Genomic DNA, 23722 nt, shown 5'->3' on the forward strand with positions numbered 1-23722 from the left:
TTTTCTTTTAGATCCTATAAATGCAAAACACTAGCTGGACTGCAGCCAATGCGTGAAACACAAAAGAATAGTGGCATGATTCAACCAGCTTTTTCCCCTTTTTGTGCTGTGATGAGATCCAACTTGCCTCCCGTGCAGCAGGGGCCGGGAATTCAAAGTCCCAACAGGCCTCGGGGGTTTCGCACATGCATGGGCTGGCAGTGGGCAGCACATACACAATGTGACAGTTAAAGGCCTCAGCCACCCGGACATCCATGAGCCCATTTAAAAAGGGAAAAAAGAATCAGTGCAAGAACTGGGTTATGTAACCCAGGAGCCGAGCGCCATAGTTGAGAAGAGCCCCAGGCAGGGGATAGAGAAAGAACCCAGTTTGGAAGAAAGAGGAGCAGATAAAAAGGCTCTAAGCAGACAAGAGCTGCAATTGTCAAAATAAGTGGCGCAGGTCAGAAGTAACCCTGACAATTGAAGCGGACTTAGGAGAAGCCCTAAGATTTAAGACAACAATAGACTCCATGCTATGGGCTATTGGGGCAAAGATACCCTTTGAAGCAGGGATGTTCTGATCGGTGGAGCCAAGAGTTAAAGTTGTGCTTGTCAGTTGGTGCTGGGGTTTAGACTCAGGAGTCCAGGTGAATGGAGTCTTCGGAGACAAGGTGAGGTGAGCAGTCATTGTGGTCATTAGAGTTAGAGCAACCTTTGGAGAGAATTCCAAGGTGAGATCTTCGAAAATGAAGACCAGAATCCTTCATGATGCAGAGTTTCAACAAAACTGGTTGGCTGACAGGGTTTACTAAAGTCTGGATGGGTGGATGAGGAATTGTGGAATCTATTTTGGTCGAACCTGACATTTATCATGTAGAATGCTCGAATCCAATTTGCCTGAATGTTAAAGTACAAGATAAATATTGGAAATTGTTTCATCTTTCTGGACTTGTAGCTTATTTTAGTTCGTCCAAAACTCGTGGAGTCTGGTAATTTTATTCTCTTAGCAAGTGTCTAGAATGTCAAATCTTGTCTACCGTCAACAACTGGCCAGCATGGTGGCAGAGTGGTTAGCACTGCTGCCTCACAGCACCTGGGATCCAGGTTCGATTCCTGGCTTGGGTCACTGTCTGTGCAGAGTCTGCACATTCGCTCAGTGTCTGCATTGGTTTCCTCCGGGTGCTCCAATGTCCTCCCACAGTCCGAAAGACATGCTGGTTAGGTGCATTGGCCATGATAAATTTCCCCTCAGTGTATCCGAACCGGCGCCGGAGTATGGCAGCTAGGTACAGTAACATCATTGTAGCATTAATATAAGCCTACTTGTGACAATAATAAATAAACTTAAAATGTTATTGGCCCCAACAGGATCATACCAAAAACTTTAGGGGGAGGGGTTGTAGCTGGATTCCCTCCGTACACCTCCCCACCTCACTTTGCTGTTTTAAGACACATCTTAAAACCTAACTCCTTGACCAAGCTTTTATACATCTGATCAAATATCTTTTTCTGTTCTAGGATCATAATAGTAGGGAAATATTTGCCTTGACTTGAGGGTTAAAGGGTGCAATAATGTAGGATCTCTTCAAATGAGAACATATCATTATGAAGTGCTTTGAAAGGTTAGTCACGTCACGAATCAATTCCAGCCTCCCGGACTACCTGGATCCACTACAGTTTGCCTACCGCCGCAACAGGTCCACAGCAGACGCCATTCCCCTGGCCCTACACTCAACCCTGGAACACCTAGATAACAAGGACATCTATGTCAGATTCATATTTATTGACTGCAGCTCAGTCTTCAACACTATTATTCCCACGAAACTCATCTCCAAACTTCGTGGCCTGGGCCTCGGCACCTCCTTCTGCGACTGGATCCTGAACTTCCTAACTCACAGACCACAATCAGTAAAGGTAGGCAACATCACCTTCTCCACGATCATCCTCAACACCGGTGCCCCACAAGGCTGTGTTCTCAGCCCCCTACTATACTCCTTATACACCTATGACTGTGTGGCCAAATTCCCCTCCAATTCGATTTTCAAGTTTGCTGATGACACCACTGTCGTGGGTCAGATCTCAAACAATGACGAGACAGAGTACAGGAATGAGATAGGGAATCTGATGAACTGGTGCGGCAACAATAATCTCTCCCGCAATGTCAACAAAACGAAGGAGATTGTCATCGACTTCAGGAAACGTAAAGGAGAACATGCCCCTGTCTACACCAATAGGGACAAAATAGGAAGGGTTGAGAGCTGTTCTTGAGTCAGTGTCCAGATCACCACCAACCTGTCCTGGTCCCCCCCAAGGACACTTTGGTTAAGAAAGCCCACCAATGCCTCTACTTTCTCAGAAGACTAAGGAAATTTGGCACGTCAGCTACAACTCTCACCAACTTTTACAGGTGCACCATAGAAAGCATTCGTTCTGGCTGTATCACAGCTTGGTATGGCTCCTGCTCTGCCCAAAACCGCAAGGAACTACAAAAGGTTGTGAATGTAGCCCGATCCATCACGCAAACCAGCCTCCCATCCATTGACTCTATCTACACTTCCCGCTGCCTCGGCAAAGCACCCAGCATAATTAAGGACCCCACGGACCCCGGACATTCTTTCTTCCACCTTCTTCCTTCGGGAAAAAGATACAAAAGTCTGAGGTCACGCACCAACTGACTCGAGAACAGCTTCTTCCCTGCTGCTGTCAGACTTTTGAATGGACTTACCTTGCATTAAGTTGATCTTTCTCTACACCCTAGCTATGATTGTAACACTACATTCTGCACTCTCTCGTTTCCTTCCCTATGAACGGTATATTTTGTCTGTATAGCACGCAAGAAACAATACTTTTCACTGTATGTTAATACATGTGACAATAATAAATCAAATCAAAATTTTAAACCTTACAAATGAAATGAAAAATATATTTTCCTGAACTTTTGTCTGTTACCACATTCTAAATAGTAATGATAGAATTTGGATAAACCAATTTTATTTTCACACATGGAATGACATGTAGATTTTACATTTGATGGTTTTCAAATGTAAACCAAGTCTGGAAAGAGGGAATATTTGAAACAAGTTCAAGTGACTGAACAAAGGTTTCACCAGTTCTAACAAAACTTACTGGCTTGAACCTCATGGCCCCAATAGCAGCAAATACTGAGACATTCGCCACTACCAAGGACGTCAATGATACTGCAACTTCTGGTTTGCTCAACGCGCTCGAAAGCGCACACACTGATGGTTCCCCAGGCCAGTTCATAAAGGGGCAGGGACCTGCCATTTGGGAACTTGGCTGATTGCCCAGAGGTTACAATACTTCTTGTGTAGGTTTGTTGTTAGATACAATTTTTATTGCATATTAAAAGTCATTCAAACCTATCTATTATTGAGCTGAACACAGACCTCAACAAATGTGCCTTCAACTCATGATATCAAAAGGGGTTCACCAGTATTGCGCCATACTGGAAGCCCATGCTGCTTGCCCCAACTGTAGGCCCTGCTGCAAGAAGAAAAGTGTCTTTGCAAATCACAAACCATTCTTTTCCATTTTTTCTCCCCTATATGTGCCATCACAGACTACCTATTTCTACCTCTAACAAATCACCCGCCAAGGCTCATCTGCTGCTCAAATCCTCATTCATGCCTTTACCACCTCTAGATACATTCCTGCTAGTGTTTCATATTCGACCCTCCGAGTGCAATGTCATCCAAAACTCTGCAGCCAATGTCTTAACTTGCAACAAGTCCTATTCCCTTGTCAGCCTTGTGCTCGCTGACCCACACACACTCCCAGCCAAACAACACCTTGATTTTAAAATTCACATCCATTTTCAAACTTCTTCATGGTCATGCTCATCTCTGTAATCCCCTACAGCTCCACAAATCTTTGACACATCTGCACTCCTCTAATTCTGGCCTCCTGAGCATCCCCAATATTTTTTTTTAAGATCACTCCACCGCTGGTGGCCATGCTTAAGGCCCATGCTCAGGAATTCACTCCTCACACCTCTCCACCTCACTATGCTGCTTTAAGACACATGTGGGTGGCACGGTGGCACAGTGGTTAGCACTGCTGCCTCACAGATCTAGGGACCTGGGTTCGATTCCCAAGTTGGGTCACTGTCCGTGTGGAGTTTGCACATTCTCCCAGCGTCTGCATGGGTTTCCTCCGGGTGCTCTGGTTTCCTCCCACAGTCCAAGTAATTGCGCGTTAGGTGCATTGGCCATGCTAAAATTGCCCCCGAGTGTCCCAGGATGCATAAGTTAGAGAGATATGCGGGGTAAATATGCGGGGTCATGAGGATAGGGCCTAGGTGGGATTGTTGTCAGTGCAGACTCGAATCGCTTCCTTCATCACTGTAGAGATTCTATGATTTTAAAACCTATCTCCTTGACCAAGCTTTTATGCATTTGATCTAATATCTCCTTTTGAAACTCCATATCATTTTTTTATTTTATAAGACACTGAAGTGTCTTGGGACATTTTATGTTTATATAACCATAAAGTTATTGTTGTTATAGGTGTCACACATCTCAAAGCAACCATTCTACTCAGACAGGAAGATCATAAAATATGCACCAGTCTTCTCAAAAGTTTAAATCACTGGTACACCAGCTGAATTCAGGACAGCAAGTTGCTTGTGGTTGATCTTGGTTTTTTTGTTTCACATATATAAAATCATACATATGCTTTCATATTTTATATGCAGGTAATAAGGTTACTTAATTTACATTTAATTTCATTTCTAGCCTTATTTTGTGTCTCAATAAACTAAAAATAATACAATTAGCACATTTTAAAATATGGTGTAGGAATATGTTATGCTTGGAAAATACTTCTACATTCATGCTGCCCATCATAGAAAAGTCAATGAAAATAGAGATTATTGACCAATGGCTGAATTATGAGGCTGTAGTTTTATAGAATTTGTTTCAGAATGCCTTTAAGGTTCTATCATGTTACAGGCTGTGAGCAAAAAAATCTCATCCAAAGTCTTTAATGACTTTGAAAAAATCAGTAGTTTTTCATAAAGTCAGAATGGTCAAGAATTTCAATTTTGAACCCAACCCTCACTTTGGGAACCCTGTTAAAATGTTTTTCCCACTCTAGCCTCTCAACTAAAAGGGCAACCTATGTCCAAGTCCCACAGCGATACTATTAATTTGCGGCTGGAAAATTAACAGGGAGTTCCTGGAGTGATCGTCTGTTAATTTCCTTCTCTTCCCTCTAAACTTTTCCAGAATCACACTGGGCAGCACAATGGGTGGCACGATGGCACAATGGTGCCTCACAGCACCAATAACCCCGGATCGATCCCGTCTTGGGTCCCTGTCTGTGTGGAGTCTGCACGTTCTCCCCATGTCTGCGTGGGTTTCCTCCGGTTTCCTCCCATAATTCAAAAGTCGCGCTGGTTCAGTGCATTAGCCATGCTAAATTCTCCCTCAGTGTACCCGAACCAGTGCCAGAATGTGGCGACTAGGGGATTTTCACAATAACTTCATTGCGGTGTTAACGTGAGCCTACTTGTGGCACTAATAAACTTTAAACACTGGTAACTCTTTAGGCATGTACCTGTACACTACAATTTAATGATACACGATGCTGTTACTGCCTCAAATCATCTGGTATCCAAGTCACTAATGATCAAGAGAGAGTAGGCTGGCATCTTGTTCACTGGTCTTCATGCCATCCCACAAGGAAAAACTCAATAACATGTCAAAACATTAGACAGAAAAGCAAATTTGCCAACTACTGAACTGTAAAACACAGATTATCATCCCATTAGCTGTAATTCATTTATGCTAAAACACAATACTCCACTTAGTTAATGTTGCATATTATAGAAGAATGACTCAGTTGCAACACAAAAAGGCCTTGGCCAGATTTCCAGTAAATGCACAGTCCAAGTACAGTTGAAATTATCCAACGAATACAATTTCAAAACTAACGGCTTGAAATAGATCAGAAATAGCCACAATAAAATCATATGCAGTATTCTCTCAGATTCATTAATGCCCCATCCTAGGCTAACATAAAATTGTTGAAATTACTGGTACAATGTCTCAAAACTGGCAACCTTGGGGCCGAGTCCATGCCAGATTTCAGATTTTCAGGTCAGGCAGATCAGGCCAGCCTGGATCGGTTGAGGTCAAGGGACACTTGGACAACTCAAAGCACAGGAAAAGACTTGCACATTAAGCTGATAACTAGCCCGGTGCACCACTGCACCAATACAACACTTGGCCAAACAAGCCAATAAGCTATTTTATTCATTTGATAATAATTAGCAGTTTACAAAGATGCCTGGTTTTTGGACATTCCCCAGTTTTCGGATAGCTGTACGAGAGACACTACCTGTACAATGCAAAAACAAAACGCCAAGACCATAGAATCCCTACAGTGCAGCAGGAGACCATTCAGTCCATCGAGTCTGCACAAACACTCCAGCAGAGCATCTTATTCAGGCCCTCCCTTCTGTCCTACCCCAGTAACCCCGCGCATTTACTATGGCAAATCCACTAAACTTACATACCTTTGGATACTAAGGGGCAATTTAGCATGGCCAATCCATGTAACCTGCACAGTTTTCGAATTCATGGAAGAACAAAGTAAAATGTTGCAATAACTTGGTAGATTCTCTGGCTGCTTTACTTTCATAATTTACGTACATCAGCCATGTATTACTGCAAAGGATTAGAGAGAATCAATTTGGCCCAAATGGTCCATTCCAGCATTTATGCTCCACTCGAATATCCTCCAATCCTTCTTCTTCTAACCCTATCAGCATACAATTCCATTCATTTCTCCTTTGCATGCTTATCTAGCTCCTCCCCCGCCCCCCCCCCCCCCCCCCCCCAACCTTTTTTCTCCTACAGAAAAGAGCTCAGGTCTGTTCAGCTTTTCCTGATAAGAATATCCACTAAATTTTGTTATCTTCTTCATGAATCTTAATATTTTGCAAGCCCAGGCAAGTCGTGGGGGTTACAGATAGTGTGACATCAACCCAAGATCCCGGTTGATTTGTTAGTCACGTTCCGCACACATAAGGACGGCCTCAACCGGGATCTTGGGTTCATGTTACACTATCTGTAACCCCCACGACTTGCCTGGGCTTGCAAAATCTCACTAACTGTCCTGGCTGGAGACAATACACATCTCTTTAACCTGTGCTTAACCCTCCCTCCACTCACATTGTCTGTACCTGTAAAAACTTGATTACCTGTAAAGACTCGCATTCCAACCATTATTTTGTAAATTGAGTTTGTGTCTTTATATGCCCTGTTTGTGAACAGAACTCCCACTCACCTGATGAAGGAGCAGCGCTCCGAAACCTTGTGGCTTATGCTACCAAATAAACCTGTTGGACTTTAACCTGGTGTTGTGAGACTTCTTACTATCACTTCACCACAGAACTGACAGCAATACAATACATGAAGCACTGAGAGGTCCACCATGATGCATACTATCACTGTGTTAATTACCAGAAAACCTTGCAAAAGAGTTAATGCCTTTTGCCAGTAGTCTACACCCCATCACTTTCTCTAGGTAAAAAAAAACATTCTGAATTTTTTTCTCCTTTAACAAGAATTTATATGTACTGTATCTGGGCACCACCTGCTGGTACTGGACTGCAAAAATGAGGTGTACAGTCAATGTGGGCTGCGTGTTAAAGCACGGATACCAGATTACACTCCAGTGGCAGTTGTCCTTGTCCACAGTACAGGATATGAAGAAACTAGATTTGACATTTCTGTTGTCCTCACATTTCAAATGTGGTACTATGATTAAGATAATTAAAATTATGCAGTAAAAATTAATATTTCACTAAAAACATTTAGTTAAGTGTCCATTTATCATCATCAGGTATAGGTTAACTATGGAAAGGGACAATCTAGATTTTAAAAAAACATTTAACTGTGGGACAGCCAATATGGACATCATGGATGTGACACTACATTATGTTATTAAATTTTAAAGTAGAAAATGAATGACAGAAAAGGGATCAATTTTTATGACAGTCTACTACATACCAACCATAATGGGACAAAACAATCCTCCACCTCTACTCTCTTGTGTTACAATTCTTATATTAATTACACATGCTCACTATTGTGAGTGAATGAGAGAGAGAAACACCATAGAAATACAAGTGGTTTATAGCCTAATGAAACTCACCCTAGTACTTCAGAATTAAGAATTAAAAAGATTTGCACTGTCGCAAAATATTTACTTTACTTATGTAATTTTTGTGCTTTCGTGCTATTGAATTATGTGATATCTTCTGGATAAGGTGCAAAACTGATACTTCAACAATGATTCTTGCCATAGCGTGGAGCACTTCCATCTGAGATTAATTTTTGGGGTCTGTAACTAAGGTGCTGAAAAAATATTTCCACCCCTATTTCTGAGAATCTGATGCTTGTAAAGCAAATTTTATGCATTTTGTTTTTACACAAGGGTTCATGACTCAGAAATTGGTTAAAAAATGGAATGCCAATTCTTACCTGCGTGGTTGGGATCTGCGTTCTTCTTCTCCACTGTCAGCCTCCTACAAGATTTTAAGAAAATAAAAAAACATTAAAAAAATATCTCCATAAATAATAAGGAATAAGACTTGACAATTTAAATAGATTCCTCCCTGGGCCAGAGATCTTAATTGGCATCACATTAATAATAATTAACAATTCCCACCAACAAGTGAGGGAACATAGAAGCAGGAGTGGAACATTTACCCCTCAAGCTCTGCCATTTAACTAGATCACAGCTGATCTTCTACCTCAAAGGCCCATTTTTTCACAGAATCCCTGTATCCCTTAACATCAAATGACAGGGAGGTACAAAAACTACATACTGCATTGGCAATGGGGGAATGTAATTATCTTAATATAGACTAAGATAATAAATGTATAAGAGAAAGGAGGGGGAAATGTTTCTGAAATATATTCAGGATAATTTTCTTGATCAATAGGTTCCTGGCCCAACAAGGCCAGAAGCATTGCTGGATCGGGTTCTGAGGTTGGTGTGGTAAACATGGGCTTCCAAAAGACATTTGATAAAGCATCACATGCCAGCAAAGTTATAGCCCATGAAACAGAAGGGAGCAGTGGCAGCATGAATACAAAGTTGGCTGAGTGACAAGTGGTGGTGAAGCCTTTTTGTCAAACTGAAGAAAGGTAAACAGTGCAGTTCCTGGAGTTGGTGCAAGGACTCCTGCTAGTCCTCATATATATATTAAATGATCTGGACCTGGAAGTACAGGTCACAATTTCAAAATTTGCAAATGATACAAACCGGACAATGATAGATAGATCTCAAGAGGACGAAGACAGGCTGGTGGACTGGGCAGACATGTGGTAGATGAAATTTGATGCAGAGACAAATTAAGTGATACAGATAGGCAAGAGGAACAAAAGAGAGGCAATATAAAATAAAGGAGATGGGCAATAAATGTTGGCCTTGCCAGTGGCACCCACATCCCGTAAATTAATAAAAATACAATTCAAAAGGAGATTTAGGAAGAGAGAGACCTGGGGCTGCATGTGTAAAATTGTGAAGGTATCAGGGCAGGTTGAAAGTGGATAAAACGCCAGATGGGATTCAGGGTTTTATAAATAGATTCATATGAAGTTATGAACCCTTATAAAAAATTGGTTTGGCTTCGACTGGATTATTATCTTCAATTCTAGGACTGCCACTTAGGAAGAATGTGAAGGTTTTGTTACAAGAAAAGCTCCTGACATGAGGGACTTCAGTTATATGGCTGGATTGGAGAAGCTGTGATTGTTTTACTTAAAGAGAAAGTTGAGATGAGACTTGTTAGAGGTCTTCAAAATCATGAGTGGTCTGGACAAAGTAAATAGATGTTTTTATCTTTTGACAGAAGGATTGAGAATCAGAGGACACCGATTTACAGTAAATGCCAAAGAACCAACAGTGATATGACAAACAAACATTCAGCAGTGTGTAGTTAGGATCTGGAATGCATTACATGAGTATGTGGTGAAGATTCAGTTGTGGCTTTCAGAAGTGAATTAGATAAGCACCTGAAGAGAAAAGAATTGCTGCGCTATGGGGACAGTTTGCGGTAGTGGGACTTTGGGGGTAGGTTTAATCATAGGATCAGTTTAATATATGGTAGGTCCTTTCACTCAATAATTAATACTACAGATTACTTCTGTTTTTGGCATATAAAATTTTTGTTTCATTATTTTAAACTGGCAGGGACTGGCAAAATCATTCAATTTTGTCAAGGGTAGCCAGACAGAAACTGCAAAATGCCTGGAATGACAGTTCCTTGAATATCTATTCCTTACTAATGCCTGGAATGACAGTTCCTTGAATATCTATTCCTTACTAATAGATGCAAGAGTGTAAGAAATATTGCACATTAAAACCATGTTAAAATGCTCTGCCAAGCAGATTTGATTAAAAATGGATCAGAATTTTTAAAGTGCTTGTTTAAAATCTCCCAATTTTTCATCCCACAATCGTCTGGTACTTTCTAACACCAGCTGGCTCCCCCACAGATAAACAACTCCAAATCCACCTCCATTCCCTAACTTTCATTTTTCCAGTCCAACATACAAAACAACTCCTCCCTTCCAACCACTTTTTTTGATTTGATTTATTGTCACATGTATTAACATACAGTGAAAAGTATTGTTTCTTGCGCGCAATACAGACAAAACATACCGTTCATAGAGAAGGAAACGAGAGAGCAGAATGTAAATTTACAGTCATAATAACTTGCCCTTTCAGTTGCAATTCGTATGTCCTCCCCAACCCACCATCTGTAATCCCATCTTTCTCTCCCTTTAGCGTACTCCATCAGTGAAGCCCATTACAGCCCCCAACCACCAGATGAGTCTGTTTGCTCCTTGGACCACCCACTCCTCTCATTCCCCCATTGCTTCTCCCCTTTCCTAGTCTTCATGCTAAGAAAATGGACCCAATCCTACTGTTCAGTCCCCTCTCCCCTGAAAGAACAATTTGCCAGTGCCACTCCATCCTTCTCGATTCTTATTTGCTTGTTCTCTTTCCTTGTCCCCCTTCTCCTCTCCTCTTCCCATCTCCTCTCAGCCTTCTCCCTTATCTGGATCCAGTCTTCTAACACTGAGAAACCTAAATGCTGCACTTGTTATACACACTAGAGTGAAGAACCTGGGAAAGATCAGTAAGTAAAATTAAATGAATATACAAGAATCTGAAACTTCAACATAAAACATCACTTTGCATTGACATACCACAAGAGGGCAGCAATATATTTTCAGTCCCTTCCTTGAAAAAGACTTGTTTAGAAGCATTTTATCATAAATCTCAAACAGAATAAGGGGTGGGATTCTCCCAAAAAAATTCTTAAGTGTCGAATTCGCGTTAAAAACTGGAGTAAATCCCAGTGGTTTTTTCAGCGGGACCTTCAAAATGAATTTCCCACACTCTGTACACTTCAGGGTGCACTAGCGTGCCCTCATTAAAAATCAGGGGGTGGGCTTCTCCCCACTGGGGAGGCTGGCAGCATACAGTGCATAGCGCTGAGCGGGCTACTGTGCATGCGCCGATCTGTCATAGCGGAGATCAGCGCATGCACAGTAGCTCCGTACTGCCAGCCTCCCGATCGCTCAATCGCTGGCCATGTGACCGCCGTACCACCCGATTGATGGGGAGGGGTGGAAAGAGACCCTAGCAGGCCCAGAGACTTCAGTCCCGGCTCCTCTAATGACATGGAAATTATTTAACTAATTTATGCAGCTCCATGTTGACTTCTGGCATGGTGCTGACGGCACTGGAAACCCACCAGCCTGAGACAGGCAGAGGCTATGGCGCCCAGCAGGGAGCCCGATACACAGCCTCCACTTGAGTCTCCCAGCCTGATGCACTGCTAATGCAGCGGGCTAGGAGAATCACCCCCAAGATGTTTTAAAATAAAAGGCCCTTTGGCTCATCATGCTCGGACCAGTACTATCTCTAAATTGATGTAATGAATTATTGTAATCTAACCTGCCTACACGTTCCTGTCCATAAAATATTTTTCTTTAAATCAATGCTTATAAAGGAATCAGACATAATGGCCAGAATGTTACCACCTCGCCCGCTCTGGAATAGGGGTGGACGAGACTCGCAGAATGGAATTCTCCGTTGGCCTTGGGAGGGGTTTTACGAGCCTCGCCCGAGCAAGGTCATGAAATAGCGGCAAATGATTGATTCAGCTTTATAGCCTGTTAATATTGTATTCCAGATTCTAAGATCCCTTTGCACGAAGAAACATTTCTTCCAACTTCCCTTTATGCTCTAGAATGGATTGAAGTTTACGCCTTATTACAGATTTATCAACCAGTGATTATAATCTCTCATTATATTTACATAATAGAATAATTTTTTAAATTCAGTATCTGCAAAGAAGCCATCTTAATCCCAAAACATCTTCAAAACAGCAATCAGATGTGTGACTAAATCATCTGTTCTTCATGGCATTAGTTAAGGAATGAATATTGGCTAAGATACCTGGAGCATTTCTCACTTTTGATAACACATGATCTTATACATCCAAATGTCATTTCTCCCTTCCCTATACAAAACTAATTCCTCCAGCAATCTGCTCATTTCTATAGTGTCTGTGAAATCTCCACTCTATTTTTGAGCCCTGTAGAGAAATACTCTCCTTTGACCCTACTCACCTACTATCTCATGTGGTACCAGTTTCAACTACCACTCCCCATATAACCATCACATCCCAATCTTTACTGAATCCTGGTGAATTTTAGAAAAGCACACAGCTTTTCTAAAGAGGGTATTTATCAACAAAGTCTACTTAACTATAAAGTACAATACAATTGTTGGGGAATTCAACACAGGGTCAGGTTTAGAATTACCTTCATTCACATACACTAACTAGGGACACTCATTTTATAGGGATCACAAATGGCAACCCTGATTGGTTATTTCCCCTCCACTCCACCCATCCAGGGGAATTCAAATCAATTAAAGTATAACGTTTTCCTGGTGTGATCCAATCTTAATGCATCAGACTGTGAGATCCATGTGATAAACTGAGGGCCGTGTGGGTGGTTTGAGAGTTGTTGATCGAGTGGGCCTGGAGGCTTCAGTTGTTGAGTGGGGATGATGGAGACTTCAGATGTGTCTGCTGCCTAGGTCCTGCGAGATCAGGCTCCTCCAATCTTTTCATGCGAGGGTCCACATTTCAATTGTTTTCACATTCAAGGGGCTAATGAACAAATTTTGAAACGGTTTGGTGCAACATTACACATGAAGTTCAATAAAATGTTGAGATGTGAAGAAAAGAAACAGCTGGACGAGCAATCATAAAGCAATGTTAAAGCAATGAAACGATAATTTAAAAAGCTGAGTAAATAACAAAGATGAGCATTAAAGTGCAAGTAGGTCAAATTGGGCTTTCCTGGCTCAATCGCACTCACCCTTATCTACTGTGTGAGTTGATGCAAGTGTGCTGGTATGTAGAGGCGAGGGTAAACCCTGAGACCAGGAGCGAGCCAGACTCATACATTCCAGCCCCCCAATCCCCACACATGGAGCAGCTAGTCTCGTCTACCCCCCAACACAGCCAGTCTCGTTCCCTTCACCACCGAACCCCAAATGGCAAAATGGCAGCCACATTTCCCCAACTCAGAAGCCACTTTCTCCACATTTGGAAGTCATTTTGACCATTCCAGAAGCCACCTTCACTCTTTCCTGCATGCAGTTCAGTTTTTGGTGAACGGCAACTCCCCAGGATGCTGGTAATGGGTGTTTCAGCGACAGTAACGCCATTGAGTGTCAAGGGGTGAATGGTTCGATTTTCTCTTGTTAGAGATGGTCATTGCCTGGCACTTATGTGGTACAAATGTTACTTGCCACTTGTCAGCCCAAGCCTGGATATTGTCCAGGTCCTGCTGCATTTGAACATGGGCTGCTTCAGAATCGGAGTCGTCGTGAAAGGTGCTGAACATTGCTGATGCATCTCCACTTCTGACCATATGATGGAAAGAAAGTCATTGATAAAGGAGCTAAAAGGATGGTTGGGTCTTAGACACCACCCTGATTTGATTTATCATGGTCACATGTATTTGGGATACAATGAAAAGTATTGTTTCTTGCATGCTATTCAAGTTCACAGAATACATAGAAGAAAAGGAGAGAGTGAAGAATATAGTGTTACCAGTCAAGCTAGGGTGTAGAGAAAGATCAGTTTAATATATGGTAGGCCCATTCAAAAGTCTGATGGCAGCAGGGAAGAAAGAAGCTCTTCTTGTACCCTGGAGGAACTCCTGTAGTGATGTCCTGGAGATGACTGACCGCCAACAATCACAACCATCTTCCTTTGTGTTAGGTATGCCTCCAGCCAATGGAGAATATTCCCTCTGATTCCCATTGACTCCAGTTTTGCTCGGGCTTCTTGATGCCACATTTGATCATATGCTGCCTAGATGTCAAGGGCAGTCACTCTAACCTAGTCTATGGAGTTCAACTCTTTTGTATTTGCTTGAATCAAGGTTGTAATGAGGTCAGGAGCGGAGTGCCCTGGCGGAACCCAAACTAAGTGTCACTGAATAGGTTATTGCTAAGCAAACCCTGCTTAAAATGCCAAACTCCACATGACATAACCATCACCTGAACTTGCATGAGCTCAAGTTTATTGAATGTGGAGGGGTGGCAAGATGACATCAGGCAAGACAGCGTTCAAATAGTTGAGCTTTTGGTCACCTATCCAAGTATCTTCTTATGCAAACTCAAAGGTAAATGTTGGCTTATGCTATTTTTATGAATTGCCTTGGAACATTGTTATATCAACAGCTCAATATAAAACATATGGGGTGGGGGGACACAACTGTCCCATCCTGCTGCACTGCTTTTTTCATAGTAAGAGTTTTAACAACACCAGGTTAAAGTCCAACAGGTTTATTTGGTAGCAAATGCCATTGACAATAAACCTGTTGGACTTTAACCTGGTGTTGTTAAAACTCTTACTGTGTTTACCCCAGTCCAATGCCGGCATCTCCACATCATGACGGCTTTTTTCACGCAGTGGGACAGGAGACTCTCGCGGTGGCCAATTCAAGGCATTTGCGTTGGGTGTCTGGGCATGCATGCGTCTCCCAGCGCTAGATTTCCGGCACCGTCAGCTCCGCACCGAGCTGCATAATGTATATAGCTTCTAATTTAAATATATTTTAAATAACATGAGTGGGCCTGAGACTGAAATCTCCTGCCCTGCTTGCCTTTCCCTCCCCGCCAGAAGTGATTCACTCCATTCATTTCAGTGGGGTTCACTATAGCTCCCCACTTGCAGGCAGCTGGTGGCCCGACCCCGCTAGAGTAAGGGGGGGGTGCAATCAAGGCCCCCCAGAGGGTTGGCCACTGGATGGGGTTGGGGTACCACTGAGCATTGCCACCTTGGCAGTGCCAGCCTGTGCCCCCAGGCACTGCCCAAGAGGCAAAGTGCCAATGACTAGGGGGCACTTAGGCCCAGGCTGGCACTGCCAAGGTGCTAATGCCCAAGGCACCTCCCTGCCACCCGACCCTCTGGGGTCCTCGATTGCCCCCCCCCCCTTCACTCCAACGGGGTCAGGCCACTAGTACCCCATTAGTTGAGAGTTATTGTAATCCCCACTGGAGTGAAGCACTCTGGTGGGCGGGCGGGGTTGGAGGATGTTAGAGGGCCCAGAGACTTAAGTCCTGGGCACGCTAATGATATTCAAATTGTATTAAAGTGCCCATTTAAATGGAGATGGTAGCAGGGCACGAACGCATGCGTGAATCCTGCGAATCAGCCGGCGTGAGAATTTCCTGATCCACTGCTGTAAAAAATTAGCGCAGCAGGATGGGAGAATCGCGGCCCATGTATTTATCCTGCTAATCCTCCTGATAATAAGGAGCAATTTGACATGGCCAATCAACCTAACCCACACATCTTTGGACTGTGGGAGGAAACCGGAGCACCCAGAGGAAACCCATGCAGACATGGGGAGAATGTGCAAACTCCACACAGTGACCCAAGCCGGAATTGAACCCGGGTCCCTGGCGCTGTGAGGCAGCAGTGGTAATCACTGTGCAACATGTTAACTAATTTTATTTTCTACCCTCTATAAACTTGAAGTGATCCAAAATTATGCTGCCCATGCCCCTTACACCAAGTCTCATTCACATAGCACCTCTGTGCTCATCAACCCACACCCGCTCTAGATTAAGCAACACTTTATTTTAAAATGGTCATCCTAGTTTTCAAATCCCTCCATTACTCCACCCAAACTCTGTAACCTCCTCCAGCCCGACAACCCTTTCAGATCTCTTTCAATGCTGGCCTCTTGTCAGTGATCTTAATCACAGCCTTCAGCTGCGAAGGCTCTAAATTTGAAAATTCCCTCGTGAGAACTTCTCTGCTTCTCTCCCTCTTCTCTCTGAGTGAGTGGGCGAGGATCTGGCAGATGGAGTATAACGTTGGCAAATGCAGGGTTATTCGCTTTGGAAGAAATAATAGCAAATTGGATTATTATTTAAATGGAAAAAAATTACAACATGCTACTGTGCAAAGGGACCTGGGGGTCCTTGTGCATGAGTCGCAAAAACTCAGTCTGCAAGTACAACAGGTGATCAAGAAGGCAAATGGGATGTTGGCATTTATCACGAGGGGGATAGAATATAAAAGCAGAGAAGTCTTGCTGCATCTGTACAAGGCATTGGTGAGGCCGCAGCTGGAATACTGTGTGCAGTTTTGGTCCCCTTACTTGCGAAAGGATATATTGGCCTTGGACGGAGTGCAGAGAAGGTTCACCAGGTTGATACCGGAGATGAGGGGTGTAGATTATGAGGAGAGATTGAGCAGATTAGGTTTGTACTCGTTGGAATTTAGAAGGCTGAGGGGTGATCTTATAGAGGCATATAAGATAATGAAGGGGCTGGATAGGGTAGAAGTGGAGAGATTCTTTCCACTTAGAAAGGAAACCAGAACTAGAGGGCACAGCCTCAAAATAAAGGGGGGTCAGTTTAGGACAGAGTTGAGTAGGAACTTCTTCTCTCAGAGGGTGGTGAATCTCTGGAATTCTCTGCCCACTGAAGTGGTGGAGGCTACCTCGTTGAATATGTTCAAGTCACGGATAGATGGATTTCTGATCGGTAGGGGAATTAAGGGTTATGGGGAGCAGGCGGGTAAGTGGAACTGATTCACTTCAGATCAGCCATGATCTTATTGAATGGTGGGGCAGGCTCGAAGGGCTAGATGGCCTACTCCTGCTCCTATTTCTTATGTTCTTCAAGACCTCTAAGTTCTTCAAGTCCTTAAGGCAACTTCTTTGACCAAGCTTTTAGTCATCTCTTAATATCTTCTGTAGCTCAGTCAAATTTTTGTTGTATTACACGGTAGGCACGGTAGCACAGTGGTTAGCACTGCTGCTTCACAGCTCCAGGGACCTGGGTTCGATTCCCGGCTTGGGTCACGGTCTGTGTGGAGTCTGCACATTCTCCTCGTGTCTGCGTAGGTTTCCTCCGGGTGCTCCGGTTTCCTCCCACAGTCCAAAGATGTGTGGGTTAGGTTGATTGGCCATGCTAAAATTGTCCCTTAGTGTCCTGGGATGCGTAGATGAGAGGGATTAGTGGGTAAAATATGTAGGGATATGGGGGTAGGGCCTGGGTGGGATTGTGGTCGGTGCAGACTCGATGGGCCGAATGGCCTCTTTCTGTACTGTAGGGTTTCTATGATTCTATGATTTACACTCCTGTGAAGCACCTTGGGATGTTTCATAACAATGAATGCACTTTGTACCAGCACAAGCTGTTTTATCAGCTTAATCACTTATTATGAGTTGCCAGTCATCATCTCCTTTTGTTTATTTTAAATTTTGCTTCCAGTTTCAATGGATTTTCTTCCACAGGCTCCTTGAAACAGCCACAATAAATGACCAAAGGATGCGTGAATTTTAAAAAGTTATATTTATTCACCGTGTAGAACACTAAATGGCTATCTTTTACAATCAGAATTATTTAAGTTTGTAAGTTAGGAACAGCATAACCAAAGTTCAGTTCTTAAAATTAAGTCGACATAAGAAAATGGCAATGAGGCAGGTTTACTACCAAAATATTTTTGATTGATATATAATCCTTTACAATCACTGTTCAGTATTGGCAAGAAGCTTGCCAACAATTGCTGTAGCACTTTGTGTCACCCAGTAATTCTGGATTTTTACCAATTTCCAATGCACAATGCAGTTAGAACTGTAGCATTGAGGGATGAAAAATTCAATAAAAGTGTACAAGTACTATATTCAGTGTGCAACAAGCAAACAGAGATCTACTTCAAAAAACACCTCGATTTAATAAAAATGAAATCTAGTGATGCTTTCGTAAGACAAAGCATATATCAAAACTTGCCAATCTAAATGCTGGCCAAGAAGCTTTGAGGTAATAATTAGGAGTATTGTGATTGTGCTGTCAAGCATGTAACCATGGTATGATAATTAGATTTTTTTCCCCAACCCAATTGTACCGACAGAATATTTCCCAAGATTTCTTTTTTGTCCAAATATAAATACTTTTTTCAAACTGGTCCAGTTGAAAATCAGTAAACTGTATTGTATATAGAGAAACACAAGGTGGAAAAACAGTTTTTTTTCAGTAAATTTGAAATTCTAGGAGCAGACTCATTCTATTCATTATAAAATAATCACATCATTTGTGCAACCCTCATGTCAACCTTCCTCTTCAGTATATCTCAAACAAAAGAAAATTCTTCAAAATGGCAATTCTTTTCTGACAAACACAAAACACCCTTTGCTCAGTCCCTGAGGAATTACGTGTCATTTTGGATCATTATAGCTATTAAGGCACCAGCTGCCTTACCTTGTCTGTAAACCTAGATATTACAAATTTTAAACATATCAAACAACTAAAGATATAAAAATTTATTTTAAATGATCACGGTGGCAGTGGTTAGCACTGCTGCCTCACAGTTCCAAGGACCCAGATTCAATTCCGGCCTCGGGTTACTGCCTGTGTGGAGTTTGCACGTTCTCCCTGTGTCTGCATGGGTTTCCTCCGGGTGCTCCGGTTTCCTCCCACAGTCCAAATATGTGCGGGTTAGGTTGATTAATTACCCCTTAGTATCCCAAGATTTGTAAATTAGGGAGATTAGCAAGGTAAATACATGGGGTTATGGGGATAAGGGCTGAGTGGAATTGTAGTCAGTGCAGGCTCAATTGGCTGAATGGCCTCCTTCTGCACTGTAGGGATTCCACGATTCTATATGTAATGCTCCAAATGGGCTTAAGTTTCACTCAAATCAAATGAAAAGAACAAGAAATAAATTAAGTCAAGTTTTGGCAACAGAATTGTGAGAGGTTTAATTAAATCACAGTATATAAATGGAAAACACTGGCATCATTTCATGACATTCAAGTCTTTTTCAGATCTGTCAGTGTTCTTCCTTCCTCTCTGACTCCTTGCTGGGTTTTGGTATCTCTCAATGCAACATTACTCATGTGACACGAAGCAAATACTGCAGGTTGTTGCGCACATTGCACCTGATTGTGATTCATTCCTCACCTAAAAATCATAACCCAAGGGTGTTGTAATTAATAGAAGTATCCTTATGATCACACTCTCGACACTCCCAAGAATAACTATCCTTGGACAGATTGGTTCATGCTTTGTCCCATCTCATCTCTACAATCTCTTGTTATCACATTGCATTTATCTGATCACCACTCTGGAATTTTGTGCCTTCCTATTTCTTTGCCACATCACTGGCAACACCACTTTCAGCTGCTCTTTGGAATTTCCTCTCTAACCATTCTTGTTGCACTGCTTTCCTCCTCAAAACATCTTGGTTTCTCCACTTTTGTATCCTCCTTTAAAAAGCATCTCAAAACCCACAGCTGTTTGATCAAGCCATCAAAACTTCCATCGGAACCACTTCTGGCTCAGCACACATTTTGTTTACATTTAGTTGTGAAGTATCTTGGGATTTTTTTCCCCCTAAGAAAGACATTATACAATTTGAAGTTGCTGTTACCACAATGATCTAATATCACTGCTACTAAAACCATGAGTGAAACTCTAAAGTTAACTTCCATAAACCTCAGCTCCTCTTAAAAAATTCCTCCCCAGATGCAATGCTGTACAAAGGCCAGTTCTCCCAAAACCATGCTGATCGACATCAAGTTGTGGTTGCCCATTGCTTCATGTATGAGGCACATATTTTTGGTGCTTTACTCATTTTGTCTCACCCAGTTACCCCAACTCTTTCTGGTTCTATAATTGTATTCGGATGTCTGTTTTTGGCTCTGGTCTCATGAATCCTCTATCCATTTGTTTTACTTTTCAAATGTTCTAGCCAGCCTCTCCCTCAATCCTCTTCAAGCTCTCATTCATTCAAAATACAAAGTTTCATATTTGTGTCAACTTTGCCCAAGTTAAAAGCACATTACTGCGGACACTGGCACCTGAAACAAAAACAGAAAATGCTGGAAAATCTCAGCATGTCTGAGAGCATCTGTGGAGAGAGAACAGAGCTAACGTTTTAAGTCTGGATGACTTTGTCACAAAGGGTCATCCAGACTTGAAATGTTGGCCTGAACTTTACCGTCTACCCACCACAGGAATTGGAGCAGGTGAGGGGCGGACAATGGAAAAGGTGCATTGACCTCGGGTGGGGTTTTACGGTTTCGGGACGAGCGAGGCCGTAAAAGTTCTGTTCTCTCCCTACAAGTGCTGTCAGACCTGCTGAGATTTTCCAGGATTTTCTGTTTTTGTCCAAGCTATACTGGTTTCCTTCACCCTCGTGAGTTATTTTCACCTTCAAATCCCACTTCAATCTCACTCCAATTTTAATGATCTCCTTATCATACCCCCGACCTTCTCATCTTTCAACATTAAGCATCTTGTCCTCTGCTCTATCATTAAAAGCCTCTGTTAGTCACAACATTCTGCCTTCTGGATTTCCTTCTGCCATGCTACCTCCACTCTTGCAGTTAAAATTTTTTGCTCCAGTTGTGTTTCTGGTTTACATCTCAATTCTCTCAAATTTTGATCTTTCCCCGTTTGCTTGGGATTTACTTTTCTTTCTTGTTATAATATGCTTTGAGGCATCTTCAAGGGGTACTATGGATATGAAAGATTTTGTTTTATGGCGAATGACAACAAAAGCTTATTAAAGTTTCTCCTTAGCAGTATACATACACAAGTGAACCAGTTTCTTATCCTTGGTAAGCCAAAGCAAAAAAGAATAGTCCCTGCATTTATTTGAGTTCCAATTTATACCATGTGGTTTTCTTATTTTTTCAAGCGTGCAACGAAAGGGGGGCTAAATACTTAACAAAGATTCAATTCTTCAAAACACAACTGCTATTCTCTTGTCTCAGCATTTTTGTTTTGGAGTGAATCTTGCCATCATATAATGTTCTATTTGTTTGAATGTCGGTGATAAACAGCTCCTACGTAGATCAAATTGAAAGGCCACAGGTGCAGACACTTCAACAAAACAGGGGAACTCTGTATTGCCAAAGACACTCCAAAAATGGATATTATGCCTACACTCATTAGGGATATAAAGTTCAATTCCAAAGTTTGATTAACCAATTAGTTTTTCTCCTCTCTTCCTGAAGGAGGAAAGCTTGGGATATTGCTTTCCAGCTTTCCAATAGCAAAATACATTCCCGTTTCAAGTTTAAAAATGGGCAGGAGCAGTAGTAGAGCAACATAGGAAAATGTAAACATTTTAATTCTGATGTTTAGTTTGCTACTGATGGAAATTGTCAATAACTATTGCTTTCACCTCTTAAGACAGAAATGTTAGGGGGGGAAATGTTGGTGTTCGGTATCCATCCAACCATCTCAAAACTAAACTGTCAGTAACTGCAGCATTAGTACTTTACTTAAGTGATCATTTTTTGTATGTGACACAAAATAACGAGAGATGGCACGCTATTCAACTATACTTTAACCAATCCAAATTTTTGCAGATGCTCAGGCACGGGGGTAAAGCAGTTTAAAATTAGTGGCTGTTCTGATTCCAGCATAACATCACTGCCTTGCACTATTAGTTCTAAGAGACTGTCCATTCTTGAGCTTGCTTAAATTGTCTTATCCTTGCAGCACATGCTACAGATTATTTCTTCCAATTTTACCTTCACAACATTTTGTCGTAACTATAGCTGGTAATTTATGTTGCTTTTTAATTTTCTTTAAATCAGCATGAAGACAATAGCACCAATCACAGTAACGCTGGTAAGACCCATACCATCCACTCTTAAAAGGAGGAATAGAAGACATAACTGAAGGTAACAGGAGGACTAAAAACTGTGCCAGAGAAAAACAAACAATTTTTTAAAATGTGTCTTTCTGGTGTCCTTCTTTGAAGTTGATAATTTTTCAATGCATCTCATCCAGTTTTCTGAAAAGATGCACAGTATTAAGAGAGCACAAGTGAAAATGTCCCTTCAGAATAGAACCTGGAGATTAAATAAAAATGTCGGCCACCCAAATCACATTGCAGAAGAATATTTTCAAATTGTCGAGAGTCTTATAAGTACTCAAAATCAATGACTGCAGGGAGTCACAGAAAGATTTGTAAGATTTATTGACTCCTTAATATATATAGGTAAAATACCATCAAAACAATGTGGCAAAATATAAATAATTTTTACACTACATGAAAATTATAGTAACCCTTTTGGAATAATTCAAAGGGCAGAACATTAATCTGAGTCCAAGGAGGAAAGCAAAGGAAATTAGTATTGAACGGATTAGAAAAAAATGTGAGATACAGTATTCATAAACAATTGGTTAGACCTGATCCAAGGATGCTTTATAAAGCAAGGGCTAAAGTAAGGGCAAGTGACAGAATGTTTCGTAGTTCATTAAACCGAGAGTCCATACCTGAAAAGTGGAAACAAACTAATGTTGGTCATATTTTCCAAAAAGGCCAGAAGTATGATTCCGAGAACCAATGTCTGCTATTTTATAGATTGGTTTGTATTACAAAAGAAGCTTAGTTTATGAGTGAAGACAGTTATTCTACACCAAAATTAGGTTTATGAACTGCAGATTACGCAACTGAAATTACTGATTTATTTTTAAAAGCAGGAAATTGAATTAATAAATGCTAATCATATGTACTTAATAAACACAAAAAAAAATGGGGATTAGAAAGCCAAGACTTAAAGGGTAACAATATTCAGGCAACCATACTCCAACAAGATGTCATCATTTTCAAGAGGTATGGGAGAGTCAAAAGAAATTAGCAACAGAACAGTGAGTAAAAATATACTTACATTTCTAAAAGGTTGTAGAAGCTGAATGTCACAGTTTATAGACAAAATGAAAGTATACTGGAGTTTGAAAAAGCAGAATGTTCAGAGAAGGTGACATTAATTTCAAAATGATGCCAACACATATTGGTGTTAATATAATATTTTTAATAAATAAGACATATCATGCAGCTTACGCAATGCATTATTGCAATTGCGCAGAAAAGTAAAAGGTTACAAAGGATGAGATAACAGGACATTGAGAAAATATCAATGGAATCCACATGGATTTATGAAAGAGAAATTAGCTGGAATTTTACCGTCCCGCCCGTCGCGGGAATCAGAGTGGGCAAGGAACAGATCGCAGAAAAGTCCGTTGACCTAAGATTCTAAGAGACCTCAGGTGAGATTTTGTGGTTTTGGGACGAGCGAGGCCACAGAATATCACCCATCATGTTTGGCAAACTTACAGCAGTTTTTAT

The 23722-nt window shown here is 41.6% G+C and overlaps 1 protein-coding gene across 2 annotated transcripts in view; it reads right to left on the minus strand.

Annotated features, from left to right (window-relative positions):
• The window catches only part of LOC144501293 (protein phosphatase Slingshot homolog 2-like), a 169854-nt gene that overhangs the window by 119492 nt on the left and 26640 nt on the right, over positions 1 to 23722 (minus strand). For both annotated transcript variants that reach the window (XM_078224869.1, XM_078224867.1), the window contains exon 2: positions 8493 to 8536. In XM_078224869.1, coding sequence (XP_078080995.1) covers positions 8493 to 8536 — 44 coding nt within the window. The remainder of the gene's footprint in view (positions 1 to 8492; positions 8537 to 23722) is intronic.

Source organism: Mustelus asterias, chromosome 12, assembly GCF_964213995.1.
Source record: "Mustelus asterias chromosome 12, sMusAst1.hap1.1, whole genome shotgun sequence".
Lineage (NCBI taxonomy): Eukaryota > Metazoa > Chordata > Chondrichthyes > Carcharhiniformes > Triakidae > Mustelus > Mustelus asterias.